The 24,522-nt window shown below is 34.2% G+C and overlaps 1 protein-coding gene across 1 annotated transcript; it reads right to left on the bottom strand.

Annotated features, from left to right (window-relative positions):
- Window positions 1–9,357: 9,357 nt before the first annotated feature.
- On the bottom strand, window positions 9,358–14,309 carry RAD54 (DNA repair/recombination protein). The gene is made up of 19 exons (XM_079002216.1): window positions 13,856–14,309; window positions 12,883–13,588; window positions 12,683–12,808; window positions 12,553–12,609; window positions 12,351–12,437; window positions 12,089–12,184; window positions 11,938–11,988; window positions 11,782–11,856; window positions 11,590–11,676; window positions 11,424–11,515; window positions 11,212–11,344; window positions 11,008–11,127; window positions 10,814–10,927; window positions 10,649–10,732; window positions 10,493–10,567; window positions 10,350–10,408; window positions 10,079–10,274; window positions 9,898–9,996; window positions 9,358–9,767 (listed from the first exon to the last, which is right to left on the bottom strand). The coding sequence occupies exons 1-19, from the start codon at window positions 14,047–14,049 to the stop codon at window positions 9,432–9,434; spliced, it is 2,787 nt and encodes a 928-aa protein (XP_078858342.1). The 5' UTR covers window positions 14,050–14,309; the 3' UTR covers window positions 9,358–9,431.
- Between the last annotated feature and the right edge of the window lie 10,213 nt (window positions 14,310–24,522).

The raw sequence follows: 24,522 nt of genomic DNA, 5'->3' as shown, positions 1-24,522 counted from the left end.
ATAAAGCATTTTAGGCAACTTTCCTAAAATAAACTAGTGCTCGTGTCTAAAATTTATCAGACACACATCTCACAATCTCCACTTAGCATACTAAGTTTAAGTCTAGAAATCCTACAAATTCCTAGTTCGCTTAAACTAATGCTCTGATACCAACTGTGACATCCCCAAAATCTCGGCCAGAAAAGACCGATTTTCATTTATGCTTTTAAATAATTTCAGAGTAAATCCTTTTGATTTGAAAGAGTTGCGGAATTTGTTCCCAAAACAAAACATGATAAAATAATATTTATCAAAGCATTTCATCAAGAGATGCATTTCATTATATAATCAAAACTCGGGATGTCATGTTCCGATACAGACCATAAAGCATAAACGATAAACATTACAAGTCATTCAACAAATATATACATATACAGACTTGTAAACAAAACAACAAGATGATCCATCCATCTTACGCCCTTGTGCCACTTCCTGTAATACAAATAAAACTGAGTGGGTCAGGCTTGGGAGCCTGGTGAGCATATAGGGTTTTCAACCCACAATAAATAAGTTATATTTAATTTCACCAACCAAACACTATCCCGATTACCCATTCCCGTTATCCTCACTTTACGTCCCTAAAACAACTATCTCAAGGGACCTAATCTAGGATTTTCATCGGGACGGACATCACTGCGAAGGGGTTTCCTCAACAATAGATATCCTAAAGGCAACCATGAGGGGGATAGAGTACACCGGTGAACACATCGTTCACAACACCTACAGGTTATGAACCTGCTAGCGTTCCACTGGACTGTCTAGAAAGAGTCCGTGGTCGTTATCCATACTCCGCTGAATAACTAGATCAACAACAACAACAACAACGAGGCCTCTCATCTGTTTATTACACACCAACTATCTACCCATGTTCTACCCAACATATTAGTAGATAAAATATATATTTTCATACATAGTTTAAAGAAAACCTGCATAGCATGCTTGAATCAACACATATATCACATAACAGACGAGGCACACACACACATAACACATATCTCATAAAGAAATAAGCAGATCTATAAGATAGAAGAGTGTGAATACTCATTCACACATAACACAACCAATTATATACACATAGCACGTATTTTATATATAATACTTCGTATTATTGTATTTGGAAGAAATAACTACACACTCACTTGATCAGAAGACGATCCGACAGCACTACGGCTTATAGAAGTAGTATTCCTCAGCAGATCTGGAAGATCTCCTCGAAAATCGAACTTCTCGCGGGCAGAGCTTCGGCTCGGGAACCGCGCTTCTCGGGATCTCGGGACTTGCCTCGGGGCTAGAGTATGATACCGCGACTTCGGGGTAGCTTCGGCACGAAAAACGATGCAAAAGACTAGAGAGAAGAGAAGAAAATGAACAAGAAATGAGGCTGCCTTCGGATCCTTTATATAGAGGCTGGAACCTCGGAGTACGCGGGGCGTACAGGCGTACGCAGCGCGTACGCGTCCGAAATCGTCATTGCATGCGTCATCCGAAGTGTCGACACCATCGGAGTTACGCGATAGCGTAACCTCGTACGCGGGGCGTACTCCGGATTACACCGGTGACACGGCTTCGGATAATGCCTCCGATTTTGAATTAAAAAAAAAATATAAAATGATTAATAAACTTCGGAAATTCATAACTTCTTCATACGAACTCCGTTTTCGACGTTCTTTATATCCACGGAAAGGTGAGACCATGCTCTACGACTTTTGTTTAGACTCCGTCGGCTAATTTTGACTTTATTTTTATTAATTATTTTTAATAGGCCGCGACAGAAACTTTCGTTATAAATTCATAACTTCTTCGTTTGACGTCCGTTCTCGCCTAACTTTTTATCGCTTCGATACCAACAATGAGATCTTCGATTCTCATTTAGATTGCTTTGGCTAACAACCGCTCGATCTCAATTCGAGTATAACAGGCTGTATACCGCTAAGCCGGAACTTTGATAAATCATAACTTCCTCATACGAAGTCAGATTTGGGCGTTCTATATATATTCGGAAACCTCGTTTCGACTACTACAACATTAACCCAAGATATTAAGTTTATTTTACACTTAAATTTTGACGCTTATTTTTATTCTTAATTAATCAGACCACATAATTAAGCAATTAAGCACAAAACACATAATACTCAAATAATACATTCTTATTATTTCAAAACGGGTTACAAAGGTTAACCTGGACTATTGTATTGCTAAATATGACAAGCCCGGAAACACAGGCGTTACACTTACAAAGGTTGTCTTCCCCTTCTTCCTCTTGGTTTTTGTTTTATTTCCAAACTTTGCAAGAAGATCCATGGTTGGTTATAACTAGTTATTGTTCGAAGTATTAAAGTCTTCCGTTGCTACAATCTTATGTTTTTCAAACTTATTTTGAATAAAAACTCAACAAGGTGGAAGAGGAGGGAGATCACCATTTCCAGACATCTATATGTGAAAGAAAAGTTTTAGTTAGTTGATGTCCTAAATATAATTTTAAATCCAATTTATATTTAAGGATAAGATCCATATTTTAGATTTGTTTTATGAAAAGAGGTGTCGTAATCATATCACGAATTTATTTTAGGTAGGTAATGTACTTTACCAATTTCAATCACTATGAAATTTCTAGATCTTTTGAGATTCATTTATCTTCTCTATGGCATGTTAATCTCATATTATGCTCTTATTTTTGTGACTGGGATACCGAGGATCACAAACAAGATTGTGAGTAACTATGCAAACACGCACAGGGGCGGATCTACAGTATAATAAGGGTATGCAATTGCATACCCTTGAATTGTTACAATAAATACTAATTATTTATGTTCTAGAAAATTTATATGTACAAATTAGTCGTTGCATACTCTCCTCAAAAAACTTGCATACCTTGAAAACAGGGGATGAAGACTCGCTAAAACAATATTAAGATAATTCAAAGATTTATCTTCAAATTTTTAATACAAAAAAAGAAAATCACATCTAGCTTTTTGACCCTGATAAACCGGAAATCATGTAACAAATCTTCTAGAAATTATAAAAGAAAATCAAATGTTAATCTTAAAGATATCAACCCTAAAAAAAACCCAATACTAGAAAAACATTGTGCGAACATCATTTGGTATTCATAAATTACCAAATGATTTGCATCACCGGACGGTCCTCTCCGTCATAGCACCTTTCCGTCATGCGTTGTAGTACTAGAGCCCTTTGTATCAGATATGCAAATCATCTCGTCCCTTCATCTCCAGTTCTCCAGCGGACTGTTCACTTCTCTCCGGAAGAAGTGCATATAGTATCAGTGTGTGCTTCTCTCTAACTCATTTTGTTAAATCTTGGTAAACATAAAAGTGTTTTAAAAGTAAAAGTTTTTGTCCTATGTTTGCTAAGGAAATAGAATAACAAATTTAAACTTGTGCCTAGAGTCTTTACCATAGCATAACCCTACGTACGTACCCGAATTACATTCTTTTTTTATCAAAAGCCCCTTTGTAAGTTATGGCTTTTATTTATTATATGCATTAAGAACTTGTCACATATATAATGTTTAACAATATATAATATTAGAAAATAGATATATAGTTGGTTAACTAAGATTATAAACAAAAAAAAAACGAAAATTGTATATTGTTTTCAATATTTACAATTTTAATAAAATTTGAATCTCCTGAAGAATTATTGTAATTTGTGACTTTACTTACAAAAATTTAATTAATTATTTAATTTTTATTTAACATCGTCAATTATATTGTAACACCAACAATTGTTTTTTGGATCGGTCGTTTCATACCCTAGTTCTTTTTCCTAGATCTGCCACTGAACACGCATGACACACTCGTTCTCATTTATGATCTCAAATTGATGTGTCGGTTAACCACACACGTTCCATTAACAACCATAAATTCGAGTTGTCACATCACTCTTCCTTTTATAATATCCAATTAATGTGTCAGTTAACCACACGCACTCCATTAATATACATATAAAGACTTTGATGTGCATTTTCATGGATTAGCATACATTTCAAATTTTTGCTAATATCTAACCAGGAATTTTGTTTGGATACTTTTATGTTAATAATTTTAACTTGACAACAACCTATTGAACCCTTTTGGCTAACTCCATTGGTCCACACAAATAGCGGTGGGTGAAAAGACATCCATTCAACAGTCATTTTATAGGTCGTTTCCTTATATCATCTTAGAATCGTTAGAATGGATGAGGTCTAGTCTTGATCCAACTATCGATGTATTTAAACATGTGAGGACACATGTAATTTAGTTATACTACATATAAACTATTATAAAGTAACACTTCAAAATTGTTCAATCATATTAATTTTGATTAACCATGTGAGGACACTTGACAGTACTAAATCACTATTAAAATTCTAATAATTTGAGAACACATGTTCACATTTATTATTGAACAATTAATACTATATTCAAAAATTTGAGATTTATATATGCATAAATCAAATTTGAATTAACTAATTAATCCTACTTATCCATGTTTAAGTAATTAACCAATTAAATATTAAACCATGATAATGATTAATTTAATTCAAATATTTATCAAAATTTTGAATTTATATATATATATATATATATATATATATATATATATATATATATATATATATATATATCTATATATATATATATATATATCCAAAATTTAATTAAACTATTAAATTAATTAATACTTTAAAAACCTTAATTGTTTAAATTTTAAAGTTTGTTAAATAAGAAAAGATTTCAAATAACCTAACCAACATTATCCAAGATGATTTTAAGCCTCTAGGATTTTCGAAAAAATCTTAGGGAATTTAGAAAATTCCTAAGCCTATAAATTATTTTGGACATTGGTTATTTATTAAATCCTAGATATCCATTAGGTTAAATTAAATCCTTTCGAATATAATTACCAAAAATAATTTAAACCAATTAAAATCTTTAACACTCCAAAATTTTGATTATAAACAAAATATAAACTTATTTTCGATTTTCACACAAGAACAAGCAAACAAAATATAAACTCAATATCTTATGCAGTGCAAATATCATTTAAGCAAGGCTCTGATACCACTGATAGGTTTTCTATATACTTCCTAGATTAATTATCATGGCAACGGAAACATATAAATTTAATCTAAGTCAAGCAATCACTAAACCTACAAGGATCTTTAACCTAATTGATATTAACAACTACAAGAGGGATAGAATTTACTAACCTTTAGAAAATTCAATTTGCTTGAAGACCTTTGATGTAGATTTTGAATTCTTCAAGAAGCCAAGGAAGAGTAACCAAAGTAGGTTACCTCTAATGGTTTACATCCAACAATGTCAAACAATTTGATTTAATAAAATAACTCTTGGAACAATGGAGATTTAACCAAGGAGTTAAAATGAGAAGCGAAATTCTAAGAATCCTTTAGAGTGGAATAAAAATAATGGGGTGCATAGGAGGGGTATTTATAGCTTCTGATTTCTTTTAGATAAAGCAAATTTGAATAATTAAATAATCCAATTTAATCTAAATTCAAATCTTTTCCTTTATCTATACTATGGAGGAAATTTCTAGAGATAAACCCTAGAAATTTTCATTCACCCTATCCCAAAGGTTCTAGAATGTTCCAACCATTCAACTATTGAATAACTAACATTCAGTATCTACACTTTTAATCAGTATAAATTAATTCTAATTAAATTCAAACTAGTTTCTAATTAGTTAGTCAATCATCACATGAATAATTAATAAACTATTTATATTTATCTTATAACATTGAGATACTATTTGGTTCATTGATTACAACTCAAAAAGGATCTTGTTGTTAATGGATAGTCTTACCAATTTAGTTATGACATTGGACACTATTCCAACAGAGTTAACTATATATGTTGTCAGTGTTCATGAGCTTTCCGCTTGGGCTTTATTAATAAGGATAGTAATGGAGATAGAGATAAAGGTGGAAATGAATTTAGTGATGCAGAGTCTTCGGAAGGGGATAATGAAAGTGATAATCATGGTGTCTTCTCCAATAATTAAGAGGAAGTTAACGGTCTTCCGGTTACAAAGCATGGTGATCCCTCAAGCTTTAAAGAAGGGGTGGTTCACGATGATTCTATCGAAGAAAGAGATGGGTGTAGACAACAGGTGGATCTATTATTCAAGAAGGGGTTGTCTTGCTTGTATGGTCAAATTTGGAGCTACGGGTATATCCATTGGGATATAACTCGTCTTTCATCATGTTGAATCCTAAAATGAAAGACCCACGGTTGGTTAAAAATTTCAGACCAATTTGCTTGATTGGAGAGTTTTACAAAAAATAATTGCTAAAATTTTAGCTAATAGACTTGCAGTAGTGGTTGTTCAATAGTTAGAATTGAGCAGTCAGCTTTTATAAAAGGGCGTCAGATTCTTGATGGTCCGGGTTTGATAGGTGTAGTGGTTGCTTGGTGTAAAAGTATAAAAATACATTTGGTTCTAAAAGTTAACTTTGAAAAGGCATCGGTTTCATGGGATTTTTTATTCATGGATATGAGCTTTATTGGTTTTGACCCTAATTGGGTGATGTGGATCAAAGTGTATTTGGTCTCCTTTAGATCATCGTTTCTAGTTAATGGTTAGTCCTACGGACGAATTTAGGTTGGGATCTGGACTTCATCAAAGAGACCCGTAATCGCCTTTTTTTCCTTCCCGTGGTGTAAGCGTTAAATGTTACCATGTTTGATGCAGTGGATGTAGGTTTGTTTAACTCTGTTAAAGTAGGGGTTGGCGAATTTGACGTTTCTCATTTGTTGTATGTCAGTGATGTGTTGTTTGTTGGGAGTGATCAACATAGAATGTCAAAAATCTTATATTGATTTTGAAGTGTCTTTATGAATTCTCAGGGCTACAAATTAACCTTCATAAATCTAAAATTTGTAGGTTGAGGTAAGCAATGGTGAAATCCAAAGTATGGATTCGGTGGAAGGTTGTAAGGTCGAATCCTTTCCATTCAAGTATCTTGGGTTCCCGTTGGTAGAAGTTGGGATCCGATCTTTGAAAAGTTCAAGAAAAAGCCAAAAGGGTGGAAAGTGGAGATGTTATTGATCGATGGTAGATACAATTTTATTAGATAAGTGTTTGGTTCGTTGGGTATTTATTTTTTGTCGTTGTTTAAAATGCCTGTCAAAGTTGGTCAAATTTTAGAAGCGACTAGATCTTCATTTTTTGCGGGAGCCGAATTGAATGAGGGGAAGATTGTATGGGTTAAATGGCCCTCGGTTTTAGCTTATAAAGATTGCAGTGGTCTCATGATTTTTAGTCTTTCAGCTTTTAATGAAGCTCTTTTGTTAACAATCCAAATGCTTGATGGGCATAGTTAATATGTATCATGGCATTTCTGTTGGGTTTAAAGTCGGTGAATCATCGATTGAAGGTCATAAGTGTGTGGTCTAGTATTGTTGATTTGACTTTAAAGCTCCATGACCATTAAATTATTCATTTATCCACGTTTAAGAAAAATGTAGTCCAGTAAAGATACTTCTTTTTGGAAGGAAGTGGAGGCGAGTGTTGCTTTATAGGTAGTTTTCCTAGGCTTGCAGCTTTGGAAACTAGCATTGATTGTTTTATTGATGTTAGACGAGAGAATAATGATTGGAAGTGGGGGTGAAAAAAGGAGCCTACATATGGTACTGAGATGACACAGTTTTTGAAGTTGCGATACCCTTTGTTGTGAGTTTCTATTTTTGTTCATCATTAGAAGTGAGACTTGAATAACAGGGTGGAATTTACAATAAAGGACTCGTCTTTTCATTGATGATCATGTTTCACCTACTCAACCTAGACAAACGGTATGGAATAAATTAATTCCTATTAAGATTAATATTTTTCATTGGAGGGCTCTCTTGAATTGACTTCCTACTAAAGATAATCTCTTTAACCTTGGTATTGAAGTGTCTTGTGCCTTGTGTCCGATTTGCAATAATCAAATGGAAGAGGTGAATCATGTGTTGTTGAATTGTGAAGTTGCCAAGCAAATTGTTTTGAACTAGGCCGATAAAGCGATTGGACTTGACCTCCCTCAGTTCGGTTGGTGATTTTTCTAGGCTTTCTTAGAGTTAACGGCTTTGTCTTTGGCCCATAAAGAGGTTATAGATGGTATTGTGGCTACAGCATGGTGGTGTTTGTGAACTTTCAGGAATAAATGTGTTTTTGATAGGACGAGACCCAAAAGAGGATACATTGTTTTGATCATATTGTAGAAATAGCTTTTAATCGGGTAGAACATACTAAGCACAAGTTCCACATTGCTTGGAATTAGGGGTGTTGATTGGGTAATTTTTTCGGGTTTCGGGTAATTCAGGTTGGATAATTCAGGTTTTTCATGTTAGAAAAAATACCTATTACCCTACCCAAACTAAATTCGGGTTTGGGTAATTCGGGTATCGGGTCGGGTTTGGGTGATTCGGGTATTACCCGAAATATATAATTTTTTTTTTTGAATTTCACCTGAAAATAAATTTAATAAAATAAATACGTTGTGCTTTATTAGTCTTGTTTATATAAACAAACGAGACATAAACGAAGTTACTCAAGCTTTTAACATTGAGATTTTTTAGTCAATAATACTTAAAATATCAAGTAATTTTTACAACTTAATCTAATCTAATAAGATGTTAAAACAACAAATACTTAAAGATTTTAATTTAAAAGTTTAAAAAGTTTAAGATAATTGTAGCCATAAATTTTATCATGTTAAATTTCATCAAGATAATGAGTTTATTAATTGCAATAAAAACTATAATCTAGAAAACAGTTAAGTTTTAAAGAACATGATATATAAACAATTACTTTTAATATTGTTAGTGTCATATTGTCATAATAAATAAATTCATGTTTTACAATAATGATAGTTTAAGTTTGATCAAACATCTGCTATATAGTACAAGCTCTACAAAAAAAAATGAATTTTTAAAATAATTCGGGTATACCCAAAACCCAAAAAATCTACCATTTACCCGACCTGGAAAAAATCGGGTTACCCAAATACCCGAAAAAATTTATCCGATACCTGATTTACCCAATACCCGGAAAAATCGGACGAGTAATTTGGGTATCGGGTATTTTCGACAGGGCTAGTTGGAATAATTGGCTTCAAAATCCAATTTTGTGATGTAATTCTCCTTTTTGCTCTAGCTCCTTGCTAGTGCTTTTTCCTTTTCGGGCAGAAGGGAAACAAAAATATATGTAACAAGCGGGCCAAAGCCTTTTTTTTTGGTTTTAGGTTAGATGTTAGATAGTATGTGAATATTACACAATAGACATGAAAATATTAGAGTGAAGAAGAAATTATAATAAAGTGATAAAGCTATTTAAAACCAATGAGCAAAGGAAACCGACATGTAAAAGAATATAATTTGAGTTTATGCAAAATCATCATCATCATCATCTACAGGAGCAGAAGAGAGTCTCTTTTGAGGCAAATAATTTGGAAGAGAAGGCTTAGGTTTTAATGATACATTGGATTTGGATGTGCCTTCAGTTGATCTTCCTATAAAATGTTTATCTTGTGAAGGCTTAACAAAAGTTGGTAATTTGCTTCTACTGATGAATGATGAAGGTTTAGATGATATCACATGACTTGTGTATGACTTTCCCTTTGCTGTGTCTGTGTCTGTAGTAACATCTGGTTTTGACTTAACCACTGATTCCACAGGTACAAGCTTTCCACTAATTTGGTTTGTGAAAACAAAAGTCACCTACACCAACATCAATATATCCATTATCATCAATACTCAATATGGAACAGCTAGTACTAGTTACTACTAAACTTAAGCTTTGTATGTTATTGTTAGGTTTTAATTTGTAATTTTAGTAATTAGTAATTACCTCATCTCCAGCTGCTGCTTGAAAAATAGTATCAGGTACAGTATTTGGGGAAGAATGATGACCCCAGCTAGCTAGATCCTCTTCCAATGGGGTACCCACCTTGAGGAATGTTTTAGAACAGATTACTTGAGAAAACAGAAACAGCTGATTCAACTTTATTATATTTTTTTTTTCAACTTACCTGTTTCTCTGATCTCTTTAACTTATGCAAGCATCCAGAAATACCTGCAAATCCCCCAATATCCTCTTCAACACATTGGCAATCTTCATGTGGAGAACCAACACCCTCCTTCATGCACACATCAGGTATTGCATCTGTTTCTTGTTCTCCAGATTTCTCACAACGTGTACAGATCATCTTCTCATGAATATCAGACCTGAAAAGATAACACAACCACCTTCAAAAACCATCAACCTATGACTTTCAATGCATCAAGAATAAATAAACTTGCCTTGCATTCTCATGAAATGTAAATAGATCCCGTAGATCCTCAGTAGAGAGATTAGTCCCCTGTATTCATGAGGTGTGATATTATTTATTCATACAGAACCATTTGCATATTTTTCAAAAAAGAAGTAACAAATACCGAAATACCTGAATCTTGGAATCGGATTGCTCTTGTTGAATAACTTTTTGAAGCCCTTCTTTCGACATCTGACGCTGGTACACCTGCAGAATACCAAATTTACCCTTTGCTTAACTGAACTGATAACAGAAAAAGCAAAAACATTTAAATAATTTATCTACTACCTTTTCTTCAATAGTTCCAGTGCTCAAAAACCTATAGATGTATACTCTCTTCTTCTGCCCATCCCTCCATACTCTTGCAGCAGCCTACATGGAAAGGAAAAGTATAAAAAAGACGACTTTGCCCCTAGAAAGAAAAACTGTAAAAGAGTCAAGTATCTTTTGTACTTGTTTGTCATTTGCAGGATTCCAATCAGGGTCAAACAGAACAAGTCTATTTCCACCTATCAAGTTGAGGCCACAACCACCAGCTTTGCTGCTTAAAAGAAATGCAAACTCATCCTGCAAGACAATGAAACATATTATTTTCTATTATATAGCAGAAATGCATTGCATTCATTAAATGATTTAAAAATAAATACCTTTGATGGATCATTGAAGCAGTTGACCAACTTTTGTCTTTTGCTGATTGATGTGGACCCATCAAGCCTTAAGAATGGATATCTTCTTTCTCGACATAATTGAACAATAAGGTCCAGTGTCTGAAGAATCACACAGCTATTTAAAGATTTAATCACTTTTATTAAACTCCTAAGTATATTAAAAAAAAACCTCCCAATTTATACCTGGGTATAATTTGAAACCAATACAATTCGATCATCTGTTCTCTTACGAAGATGGGCCAACAATCGGGCCAAGACTTGCATCTTTCCTGACAGTTCAACCCATGATCCATCACCACCAGTCCAAGATCCAGATCTAACAAATTAATAAATAAATATCAAGAACAATGTAGAAAAATAACACAACATGAATAAGAGATGATTCAGTTTTTTACCTTCCGGAGAACATTTCTGGAGGGAAAAAACGCATGCAGTTTTCAAACCCTGATGTCCCTGGCTTCCCACTTTTCATTGTATCATAAATCAGCTAAAATATCACAGAAATGCATCAGAAAACATTTTCCTTCTAATAATGTTGTGATTCTTCCAGAAATGTTTTACCTTTGGATGATTGCAGAGCTTCTTCAGGGCAGTTATATAAGCCAGAATTTTCGTCTGTTTCACATCTTCAACAATTGCTTGTTTCACCTACAATACAATCATGTGTGTTCAAATATCAAATTTAGACCACTATCAATACACAATATCAGTTATATAAGAACAAATATTAATAATGTCCAAACAGAAACTTACATTCTTTGAACGAATAAAGTGATTGTACAATTCTGCTTGAAGAGGAGTCAGTTTGCAACATACAACCTCAACTATCTGCAAAGTGACATCATTTTTAGAATGAATAAAGTGGATGAAGTATGAAACTATGAATAAAGTGATTATACAGTTCCATACCTTTGGTGGTAAGTGATTTGATAGCAATGCATTAGTTCTCCTCAATATAAACTGACAACACAAGTCCCAAAAACAAGTAAGATGCTGAAAAACTAACTGCTTCTTACAAGATCTTAAACCTATGATATTTCAATAAGACTGACAAAATTACCTGATTAACCTTGGCACTCAGTTCTGCGGACCGCTCATTTGCAAGATGTTTCTCCTCTTCAGAGGCAATAGGTTCTCTTCCACAAATGATAGGTGTCTTCAAAACAGAAATTTGAGAGCAAAAAAAAAAAACTGAAGTTATACTATACAAGGACTATAATGTCCAAGAATACTATAATTTAAATCCATTGATTATTAGTTGTGAGAATTGAATTTTGACCAGATAGATAAGTAACAAGTAAAAGCTTCAGAAGTTAGCTGACCTCATAATAACGCCGAAAAAATGCAGCATCACCCAAAATCCCTGGGTTGGTGAAGTTCACCATTGCAAAAAACTCTTCTAGATGATTCTTGTGTTACAAAACAAAATGTTATGTTTTTTTACAAAATTAAGTTCATGGGAAAAAGTTGTCATTTTTATGATATGGAAGGGTAATAAATTAATAATCTAGAAATAATCCTCACTTGCATTGGAGTCCCAGATAATAAAATCCGTCTTTTGCAAGATAGAGCTGCCAATGCCTGATTCAATAAATAAGGTATCAGGATACTTAAATCTTGGATTTTGAATTATTTACAGAGTTACTAGTCTTACTCTGTTAGTCAAGGTCTGGTCATTTTTCAGCCTGTGTGCTTCATCACATATGAGAAGATCACAAGAGCCACTATCATTAAATTTTGATGAATGCATCCGAAAGGTCTCATAGGAAACAATCAGTACCTTGAAGAAATATTAGGGTTAGTGGGTATCTATTTCTGACATCAATAAAGTTTACTGACAGATTTAACTTTTACCTGTAACTGGCTACGAGGGCTTCTGAAGTTATCAATGCTAGAGATGACATCATCACGACTACTTTCACATAGAGCAACAAGCTTAATTCTATCACCAACCCATTTCTTAATTTCTGCCTCCCAATTGCTTACTAGACTAGTGGGAGTTACTATTATGCCCTTCCTCACCAATGGTTTTCCATCAAATCCTTGACGAAGAAGAGTGTACAGAAGTGTAATCGACTGCAAAGTCTTCCCCAATCCCATGTCATCAGCCAGAATGCAGCCATTGATATCAGGGGTGCATAAACCTGAAACACATTCAAACATGAACTGGACACCTTCCCTTTGATGGGGTCGAAGAAACTTAACAAGCATATGATCGACTTCAATTGATATTGAATTATTATCTCCATCTTCCGATTTTTCAGACTGCCATAAGATCAAAGGTTCAATATCTGGTGGCAGCTTAGTAATTTCTTCTGGAACTTCCTCCTCTACAGAAACAAGAGGATTTAACCTGTTTGTAATGGGCAATAAAGCTGGCCTGTTTGATCCCCAAGGTACAAATCGTTTACGAGCCCACAGACGCCGATTCAATTGTTCGTTTTGATTGGAGTAGCCATCGGCAGAAGGAGGTTTGAAAGGCTTCTTAAGAACAGCTTCTCTTTCTGTCACTGAAAGAACTCGCGGAAGTAGAGATTGCCTTTTAACAACAAGATTTCCTCTGACATCAAGACATGAATTCATGTCAGTTGATGAGTTTGGATAGCACGGTGAAGTGCAAGCAAACAATTGATCATTCCCTCCATCCCCCCCCCCCCCCCCCCCAAAAAAAAAAAAAAAAAAAATACAAAATAACTTAATAAACCCACACACACACCCCTCTGTATTCTAAATTCCGTTTAGACTGTGTAACTCGAATGCCAAAAGGGGAAAAGAATTAGAAAGTAAGAGAACTACGAACATCCAATTGAAATACCAACAAATGTACCTCAAAAGAGCATCAACGTTCTGCGATTTTTGATTGTGAACAGCTGGTTGTGCGGCGGTGTTTCCTTCACAATTTTCATCACTGCCAGATCTACATAAATCATCACTGTCATCTTCAGACTCGTCGCAAATGAAATCTTGGCTCGAATCGCTGGTATCGGAGACAGATACAACTTTTTCGTCGTCTTCTTCCATAAACCTAGGGTTCTTATTTCAGAGTTAAGATTATGATTGTTCTGATTTCATATGGTGTGCTTAGTACGATTAGTTGTGGTTCGAACTGATACCAAAATGGCGGTAAGATGTCGGCGCCTTCTTTCCATTTGAACCGGGGCGGGTCATCACGGTGATGGAATCGGAATGGGTTTACAGTTTGCACCTTCAACCGATTATTCTTGATCGTTTACGTTTGGATGGAGCCCATCAGCCCATGTTGGCAGGTTCTTTGTTCAAGTTTCACCATGTCGATAATGGATTATTTTGCACCCCGATAATCAATGGGTTTTACTCGTTTATGTAGTCTCTTATATAAAAAGAAAAACTTGAAATATCGTATCAGGGCTGGCCCACGGAAAAGGCAACGCGAGCCCAGGGTAGCAAAATTGCAAAGGGCATCAAAGTTTTTCCGTTTGTTACCGGTATAATTGTTTTTGGGTCCAAATAATCTGATACAATCCATAATGTTGTTCCAAGCAAGCTATATAATTTCTGAATAGGGAAAATATCAAAAAAAACCTATATGTTTTTCCGACTTTTAAAATCACTTATATTTTTATTTTTATTTTTATTCATAGAGGCATAAACTCGAACTTTTTGGTTGGTCTTTTTCGAAAAAAAAAATGAAGGTGTTATACGGTTAACTTTTACTTTTTCATCAGAATGGGTCCACATGGCACTGAGATGTTGACCACATGGCTTTTGACTATCCACTTGGCATCTTGGCTCTCTCCATCTATCTATCTTTATGTTGCGTTGTTATAGTTTGGGAACCATTTCAAGGAAGATAATTGGAGATCTCTAAAGAAATGAAACAAAAAACACAAGCGATGAACCTTCATATTACTGAAGTTCTTTCACAATGGAGGTTTTGTTGCCATCTAAAACCCTACATGCACACCTAATTTTTCTCTCTTTAGATCTTTTTTCATTTCTCATTCAAACAGGATCAAGATATGGAGGATTTGCCAAGCATCGCTATAAACTGAGGGATGCAGACTCGTTGCCCTTACATTTTGACTCCTTACACTAGAACTAAACTTGAATGTGGAGGAGACCAACATTATCGCACCTCCTCCCTTATCTTATGTCCCCATTCGCCACCTCCACCAGTGTCCTTTACTGGAGATCCGGATACTAAGCCTTGAGATATGTTGAACACTTATTGTAACATCCGTAAAATAGGGCTAAATGATTAAAAAATAATAGGATAATTATTCGTCACGACGATAAATAGATGTTTTTTATAGAATATTATTTAGGATAAAATAATATAAACAAAGTTTATATTAATCATAAAAGTGAAAATATGCATATAGAGAACGTCCAAATCTAACTTCATATAGAGAACATCGTGACGAATAATTATCCTATTATTAAGAGGGAAAAAGGACTAGAATCGGTTTTGACTAAAATAATTAAACAACTATCAAATGACGATCCAAAGTTCGCTAAGGATTGGGAATTGTGAAATAAGCATCATTGGAAAAGTTTTTCAATTAATCTATTTCACAAAGTAATGACCATAGGAAAAATAGTGTGCATGATTGGGGCATGGGATAGCTATTGTTGTAATTTAAGTAATAAGTTGATTTTCTGAAACAGTAAACGATGAATAATGAGTAATCAATATGGTGTTTAAATAGAAGTGTTTTATTTACTCCCATAAGTTTGGCGCCATATAGGATTAAGTATTATTGTTGTGTTTCAGTTTGCATGTTTTGACTTCCAAAATAACTAGGTTATTCAAACATCCACAGTCGGTCAACGTTGGGAGTAGGTATGAAGGAAGACTGTCATTAATATGTCTGTAGATTGTCTGAAGTGTTTAGACATGACACAAGTTTGCTGTAGAGTTCATGGGTGCTTTGATAAGATTAGAGTATTGGATTAAACCCACGCTCAATTGGATCACTTCATGGATTTATCATGAGTGATTAGTGAGACGATAATATTGTATATTTTTGAAACCGAGACATGTGAGTTGTTATTTGTTGGTCGGTTGCACATTGATAATAAGTAAACGCACTAGTAAGTTGGTGTTATAAAACTTATTGTTATGTGTGATTCAATCAGTGAATGCAAGCAAGCATATGAGTCGAAGTTTATCCATTCCTTTTACCCAAAGTGGGATAAATGCGATATCTATGGGCCCATCGATGATTTAGTGATGACACCTAAGCGTTTGGCCAAGTCGGGACTAAGTTGATGTGTTCAATTGTAGTCTGTAGTCAGTCGTCATAAATCGGAAGTCGGGAAACAGTATAGAGAGAATGATTAAAATTCATGTCTTATGTCTATACGATATCTTGAGAATGGAGGAATATATGATCCCTTATCTAAAGGACACGCTATCTGATAAGATCAGAGTTGACAGCGGCTTTTGAAAGCTACGATTGCTGATCAAGTTCTGAAGTCATACGGAAAATAGTTATTAGACTTATCCAAGCGGGAGACTGTTGGATTAGTGTCTAAGTCCATAACTATTTTGGTATGTACTTGACCCGATTATGAGCATAGTCCTTTTGGGTTGCCTTCACCATAGCAATATGTAGGATGAATTAAGGAGAGAAAGGTTTAAATATGATTTATTAATATATTATGAGAATAAAATATTAAAAGAGAAATCATATTGTTTAACTAATATTAGTCAAGAATTAATTGATAATTAATTTTGTGGCTAAAAGAGATTAATTAAACTTAAGGGACTGGAATTGTAATTATAAGATAATTACAAGAGTGGGCTAATGGACTCCATAGAGTGCAGTGGACGAAATTTATGGGGAATCCCATAAGATTTCATCCATAACTCTAAAGAAAGGGATCCATGGGCTGCTTAGGACCTAAGCAGTCATATTAGGGTTTCCTGGTTGAAAACCCTAATAGCCTACATGTATATAAAGGACCCTTAAGCCCCAAAAACGTGGACAACACTTCCCTTAGGGTTTCCAGCCGTTTTTGGTGCCTCTCCTCTCTTCCCTCTTCACCCAAGTTGCTTAGTGGTGTTTGTGACTCCATTAGAGGTGCAGCACTTGAGGCACTAAGCTTTCTAAAGCTAAGGATTGATTGTTATTGCTATATAACAATCTAAGGTCAGATCTAAACTCTATTTTATGTTAATATGATTAATTGTATGCTAGATCTAGGGGTTATAACTTTGGATATTCAAGTGCATGTTCATTAGACAAACTAGATCCAAAAGCTATTAGGGTTTGCATGTACACCATAGGATTGATGTATTGCTCAAAACCCATCACATAGATTGTAATAATAAGCAATTATTATGATATATATATATATATATATATATATATATATAGTAGAAATATATTGCTTTTAAGCCAAAATAATCATCATAAACATGTACAAAACATCAATATGATTTCCGTAGATATATAGAATGCTTAAATCCGACTTTATATGAAGCAGTTATATTTCTTCGAAAGTTTGCGATTAAACCGACACGACTCTACGTATCGTAAAAAGTGAATTTTAGATAGGTTGTTTATTAGTCTAAGAAATCTAAATGAAATTTGTAGAAAGCATAAAACCGAGAGCGTGAATATAAAGAACATCCAAATCTAACTCCGTACGATGAAGTTATGAGTTTTCCAAGTTTCAGCGCAGCTATATTAACACAAAAATAGAAATCTAAATCGGTTGATTGTTTGAAAAAAAATCTAAACAATAATAGAAGATCTCGTGATTTTGATTCCATCGATATAAAGACAGTCAAAAATGGATGTGTATGGGAGAGTTATGATTTTTACACGGACTTTAGCAGTTTAAGCTTGTTAAAAATATAATTTTGAAATAAAGTGAGAATTAGCCGATGGAGTCTAAAAAAATTGTAAATCTCATCGATAGATAAGTGTGTATATAAAGAACATCAAAAACGAAGTTCGTATGAGAAAGATACAAACTTTTGAAGTTTTTAGTCGGCGCCTCACGCGCATATGAACAATGCGCGCTTCTAGAAACCATACACGTAGCACCAACGAAAAAAAGGACACATGTCGCAAGGAGGGTGGCCGACCAGAGCTAGGGTGTTATGATTGCTTAGTCTATGTGCGGCACGCCTCCCTGAAATATTGATATAAATACCCCTTAAAACCCATTCACCTTCACACCATCTCTTAATTCTCTCTCAACTTCTAAACCGATTTTTTGAGGTTTTTCTTCGGTATTTCAAGAATATTTTAGTTAGTGGGGCTCTGGGCATCTAGGCTTGGCTAATAGAAGTGTTCGGTATAGAGGTTCCACCAACGTAAATCCCGGTTTTCGCTATAGCTCCCTATAAGTTAAACTGCACTTACTAGGCGTTTAAGTGTAACTTATATTTATATTCATAGTCGTTATTATGAATGTGTAAATAAGATTTATCAGTAATTTCAGTGATAATATCGATTGATCTACTTACGGGATAGGTGTTTAGAATGGTCATGTTGGCTTGGTTATTGGATTTTAGAAAGGCTATATGCTTAAATGGTCCTTCCTCCCAACTGTCCTTCCTGGAAAATCCTTATTTGATAGGTCTCTCAATATTCATTGGGATTAATGAAAGATCTAACCCTCTTTACTAGATTCCCATATGAACAAATAAGTTATAGTATTATAGGTTTATCCACATTTGCATGTTACTCGTCAATTGAATTGTCTGGTTACCTGTTAATCCTCTAAGAAATTGTCCAAGTGAGTTTTCTCACTATATTATATACTCCACTATGTATCATTTGTATCTTAGGATATAGTTGTCATGTAGTATGCAATTAGGCCACTTGACTAACTTAGTTAGTTGCCTATCGTATGGAACTGTTTGTCTGCTATATAAGTGATAATATATTTATATGTGGGAGTTGAGGGCAGACCAGTCTCGTACGGAAGGCCAATATACTTGGACGGACCAGCTTTAAGCAAAAGGCTAAAAGGATCATATCGACTTTACATCGAAGGTCATTATGTATATGCATTGTGGTATATGGTATCTTGGTGTAACAACCATAAAATTCATGCCAAATTTAAACTTTTAAAAAAACATTTCAAATGTCAAGAGTTATTACAAATTAATTTTCAAAATAGTTTCATATCAAAGTATCCCAGAAATCCAAATTAAAATATGAGTAAGTGTACGGTCGAAGGCCCGGTGCGGGCGGTCTAGCCATACTGTAGACTCAAAGAGTGGATCAGGTGGACTAAAGGCCCGGTGCGGGCGGACAAGTCACACTATAGACTTAAGATGCATAGATGTTCTGTTTGTTTATATGATATGATTATGATTGTATGGCATTGGTATTTTGGGGGAACTCACTAAGCTTCGGGCATACAGTTGTTGATTTTGGTTTCAGGTATTTTTGATGATCGTGGGAAGGCGAAAGCGTGACCGTACACTTCCTCATATTTTGATTTTGATTTCTGGGATAGTCTGATATGAAACTATTTTGAAAACAAATTTGTAATAACTCTTGGCATTTGAAATGTTTTTTTAAAAGTTTAAATTTGACATGAATTTTATGGGTGTTACACTTGGGGGAGTTCACTAAGCTTCGACTTACATTTATTGAATAACTACTTTTCAGGTTGTTTTTTAGATCGAGAAAAGTCTCTCGCATAACTGTACCTGTATCGAAGGCATTAATAAAATATTTTAAGACTTCCGCTAAAACTCTCTTTTATAATCAAATATGTAATATAACATGTGTAAGACTTATATTTTGAATAAATAAAAACGAAAATTTTGTCTTGATAATCGGGACGTTACATGTTAATAATCAATGAAAAACATTTATTCATAAATACTTTTATGGGATAAATTACACTATATAAAGAATAATATGTTTTAAAATAAGCATAAATAAAAATGTATTTTCTGACCGTGAAAATAGGGATGTCACACTTACACCATTGAGCCTCCCCCTTTCTAGCATCTTTAGTCCATAACTCGCCATAAAGGTTGTTCTATCATGTAGGATGAACGAAAGGATTGTAAGTTTTTTCCTTGTATTAAACCATCATTACCCAACAAAATGGTATAAAGATAAGATGTGGAAATGCATAATCTTGCAAATGGCTGGTCAATCCAACAAAATGGTTAGAAATGTTGGCACCACTACCCGACCCACTAGCATTACTTGCGTTGATTTGCATCATGGAGGTTGCCACAACGGTTGTTACTGCTGCTTGGAAAACAACAGGGTCATACTATAGAGGTGGTTGCGGTGGTGGAGTTGGTGGTGTGTTGTTGAAACACCTGTTTGATTTACGTAGCAGCATCTTTCTGTCATAGAATTTAAAGATGGAAAGGTGGTAAGTCTTCAGTAGTGGCTATAAGTCGGGTGTTATTGAACTAATTATATTAGTTTCTACACACATCAGGTTCCGACTTAAAAGTACTTTGTAACCAATTCATAATAGAAGTTTATGTAACAATAAACTTATAAATTCTGATTGTAATGCCTCAATGAAATTCTATGATTTGACTTACCATTATTAGTTGTGACGTAAGGTGCGATAAGCCTAACACATAGTGTGAGTAATGTAGTCACTAACTCACTAGGTTATATTAGTTTATTAGTTATTAAAGTGACGTGTAAGGTGTTCGGCCTTCCTGCATGTCTTGCGAGTGGTATCCTCTAGTCTCTGTTCTACTATGATTGTCCTAGTTTTAGCTGCAAGGATCTGTTGTCTCACGATGACTATCTTTTCCTCTAAAGAGTGTAGGTTGTACGTATTGTTTTCCTGTTCTACTCGTAGGCATGGCATCCATATGGTGTTCTTTGTTCTTCCTGGGTGTGTTGGATTTGCATCGTCGTGTTCCAGGATTTGCCACTGATATCCATTACTTCATGACGGAGAGCCTAAACCCGAATGTCCAAGCGGACCTCTCAGGGTACAATCAGTGACGATGCTTGATTTGTGGGTGCTAGGGTCTGGAGTATGGTGTAGTGGGTGTATGTATATTGTGGGGATGTATCTTGGAAAGAAAAGGGTGAAAGGGTCTCATGCTTGATCTTGATAGTGTAAAGTTACATTAATGACCTCTCTAGTTCCTTTCTCTTCGACAGATCCCTTCTCGGAATCCTCCTCATGAACTCCCTTTGGTTATCCATCGATTCATCTGTTGGCTGTTGTAGTAAGGTTTATGATGTCTACATATGTCGTTTGTACGAGAATAGTGGTATATAAAGAATCTATGAGATTAATAGAAGCATTTATAATGAAAAAAAATTTATGGTGTGATCCTTACCGGGTCCTCCTATAATCATGTAGCGTATAAAAGTTGTATATAACTAAAATCAAATAAACCTTCGAATAAGTGATCCTACTCTAAGACCACAACCAAACAAGGAACAAGAAGTAGAGCGAATTCACAAATTCTAAGTCTATAAAATCTTAATTATATATAACCTTAACGTATACACTAAGTAATTATAGACTTGCCAATTAGGGTCTTTAGTTTTCACATGATTTATTTATAGTATCATAAAATACTCCTATAGTATTTTAAGCTTTATGTTTGGTTCTAGAGTTTTTTGGTATGTAGAGTTGGTAAATTTTAGACTTGCTGCTCACCACAACTATTCCCAGGCATACGCTAGTCACCTCTCAGAAAAGTATAGTTGATCATGTTATATTCATCCCAGACCTGATTACATACAACAAGGTTTAATCGTAGTGTCAAATTTATCTTAATACTTTTGTTGTGTTCTTTATGACATTGTTCTAGTATGTATGTATGTTTGTATGTATTTATACTTCTATAAAATATTATTATATTTAAAGTATAACTCTTGGTTAGAGTGTTTTAGTCCCATTGTATGTATAGTTGTATATCTTATATGGTTTGATATATTAGTTCACTATAAACAATGCTCTGATACCAACCTGTCACACCCCCAAACCGGAAATGGTGGAAACGCTCGGGGGTGGATGACGTCATGTACAATATCATAACAATTGAATATAATCGGGACATAGAAACACAAACATTCATACATTGAGGATTCAAGTTTACATTTTTTACAACACTTTGTTCAAAAGTTAAATACAAATAACTGAAAAGTGGACAACATGAAATGATGACGCCGTCCCGCAAGAAGGGTTGAATACATGTCTACTGGTTTCCTGAGAATACAAGTGATTTTGAAAAGTGTCAATAATTAAGTTGGTGTGTTCATAAGCATGTTTGTATGAGAAATCTGTCATTTATTCCTTGAAATTGTAAGTGTGTTCTTCCAGAAAATCCTATATTTTCTTTTATAAATGAAATGTAGTCTTAGACCATAAGACAAAAAATGTACAAGTAGACAAAAAATATGAAATGTAGTCTTATAAATGAATTTGTAATACGAAATATGAAATTCAAGTAGGCAATGTAACCCTTACCGGTTCCTTCTATGATCACTTACGGTATACAAGTTATATATAATTAAGATCGAACAGACAGTCGAATGAATGGTTCTGACATAAGGCTACAACCAAACAAGGAACAGGAAGTAAAGCGAAAATCACACATTCAACTACCTATGGATTCTTCATTTTATATAATCCTAACACATACACTAAGGAATCATAAAGAGAACAATAATGGTCCTATCAGAAATGTAAGTTGCAATGTACTAGAAAATAGTATATTGTTATTGTATTTGTATGTAATCCATTTTTAATGTATGTGCCTGGATTCACCATCTATACTGTAAAATTTTGTATTATAGTTTTATTATTAAATAAAACTATTTGAAGTTATTTATGTATTCGTACACTAATCGTATTGTTAATACCAAATTATGAGTTATTATAACCATGCTTGATGACCTAAGATGGCCTGAATACAACGTTCTTTAGGCGTCAGAATTGGTACGACATTTGTCACCCCAAACATGTCGGTCTGACTGTAGCTAACAGTTTAGGTGTGAGGTTGTCAGTCCAGTATAGATCTATACACAAGTGTCACGCTCTCCCTTCACGAGACTTTGGTTATAATTTCAGGTCTTTTGTTGGTACTTAGATAAGTATTTGAAGTGTGTCTCACAAAGTTATATTGACAGTTACGTGTAGAATAATGAAAATCCCTTTTGTAAGGAATAAATTGTATGTATGTCTCATAAACTATAATACCTATTATAGTTTATATGTGTGTTTCCGTATTGTATCCCGAACTTAGTGAAATGGTACGTATGTTCCATAAACTATACCTGTTATAGTTTAACATGTTTGTTTGTTAAGTACATTTATATAACCATTTATATAAATATGTAGTAATTATCTTGTCTAGTTTCAAAATGTAACGTCAAAACATTATGTTTTGGGTTGTAACCCACAAAATAGTAAACTAACTAGAATGTACTCTCTTTGTTATGAAAGTTATATTTTAGTAAAAGCTTCAAAAATCATGTAGTTTTACAAATCATAAATTTTCTTATGATTTTATAACATAGATTATGTTTGTTTTGTTAGTTTTGCATTTCAAACTTATATATATATATATATATATATATATATATATATATATATATATATATATATATATATCCCCAATAATTGTACAAAAACTAGTATTAACCATATATTATGCAAATAATATCTTATCTTTAACATAAAGATGAAAAACATGTAAATATTTGTGTGATAAAAAAAGTTTTACTTGTATCCCCCCCCCCCCCCTAAAACATGAAAAATCTTCAAAATGTGGGGGTATGAACTCACCTTGAGTGGATTTGTGGGTTATTTGAGAAGATGGTGTGAAGATTTCAAAATGTTGTGGCTGAATTTTCTTGGCAAGAATGTTATCCTAAGAGTTTAACATATAATAATATGTGTGTAAATATAATGAGACTAACATAAAAGTGTATAAATACACTAGATTTGAAGGAGTACTTACCAAGAATCTAAGAATAAGCTTGAAGATTTAAACTCCTTTGAAGCTTGGAATTACTTTTGAGAGAGAAAGGGAGTTAACAGAAAGTAGAATGAAAAGAAATGGTGGGGTTTGTGGAGATGAATTCGTCCAAGATAAGGAAGTAATATGATGGGATGTTTACTTGGTTGGTTGTGGGTTAATAATTTGGGTATGAGATGGGTATTGAACTGCATGGGAAACTGATGATATATCTTATCACAAAGTCAACTTATTATTCTCTGATTCCTTCCCTAGACAGAAATCACATTTGTAAGGGATCCTAGGGATGATTTCGGCCAAAACCATGACCCATTAAGGGTGATTTCGGCCAAAGTGTGGCCCATTAAGATGATTTCGGTCCTAGTGCTTTGGATCTTGGGTGTTTTCGGCCTTAGTAGTGTTCCATGAGGGTGTTTTCGGTTTTGGTATCACCCACTAAGGGTGTTTTCAGTCCTAATCCTTCCACATATATTGATTTCGGTTTAGGGGTGTTCTAGCTTGAGATTTCGTCCTTAGTGGGGTTCTGGGCCAAAACTATAAAGCAATATGTGGTCTAT

This window comes from Lactuca serriola, chromosome 5 (genome assembly GCF_051521515.1).
Source record: "Lactuca serriola cultivar US96UC23 chromosome 5, Lser_US96UC23_V15, whole genome shotgun sequence".
NCBI lineage: Eukaryota > Viridiplantae > Streptophyta > Magnoliopsida > Asterales > Asteraceae > Lactuca > Lactuca serriola.
Note: the sequence above shows the minus strand (reverse complement) of the source record. Positions and strands in the feature narration are given on the sequence as shown.

What these genes read in the sequence shown, in the direction of transcription:
- RAD54 (XM_079002216.1), bottom strand. Translation starts at nt 14,049, where the DNA reads ATGGAAGAAGACGACGAAAAAGTTGTATCTGTCTCCGATACCAGCGAT. An exon ending in TATCTGGGACTCCAATGCAA is followed by an intron (nt 12,438 to 12,552) that starts GTGAGGATTATT and finishes TTGTAACACAAG; the next exon opens with AATCATCTAGAAGAGTTTTT. An exon ending in AATCCGATTCCAAGATTCAG is followed by an intron (nt 10,409 to 10,492) that starts GTATTTCGGTAT and finishes TCATGAATACAG; the next exon opens with GGGACTAATCTCTCTACTGA.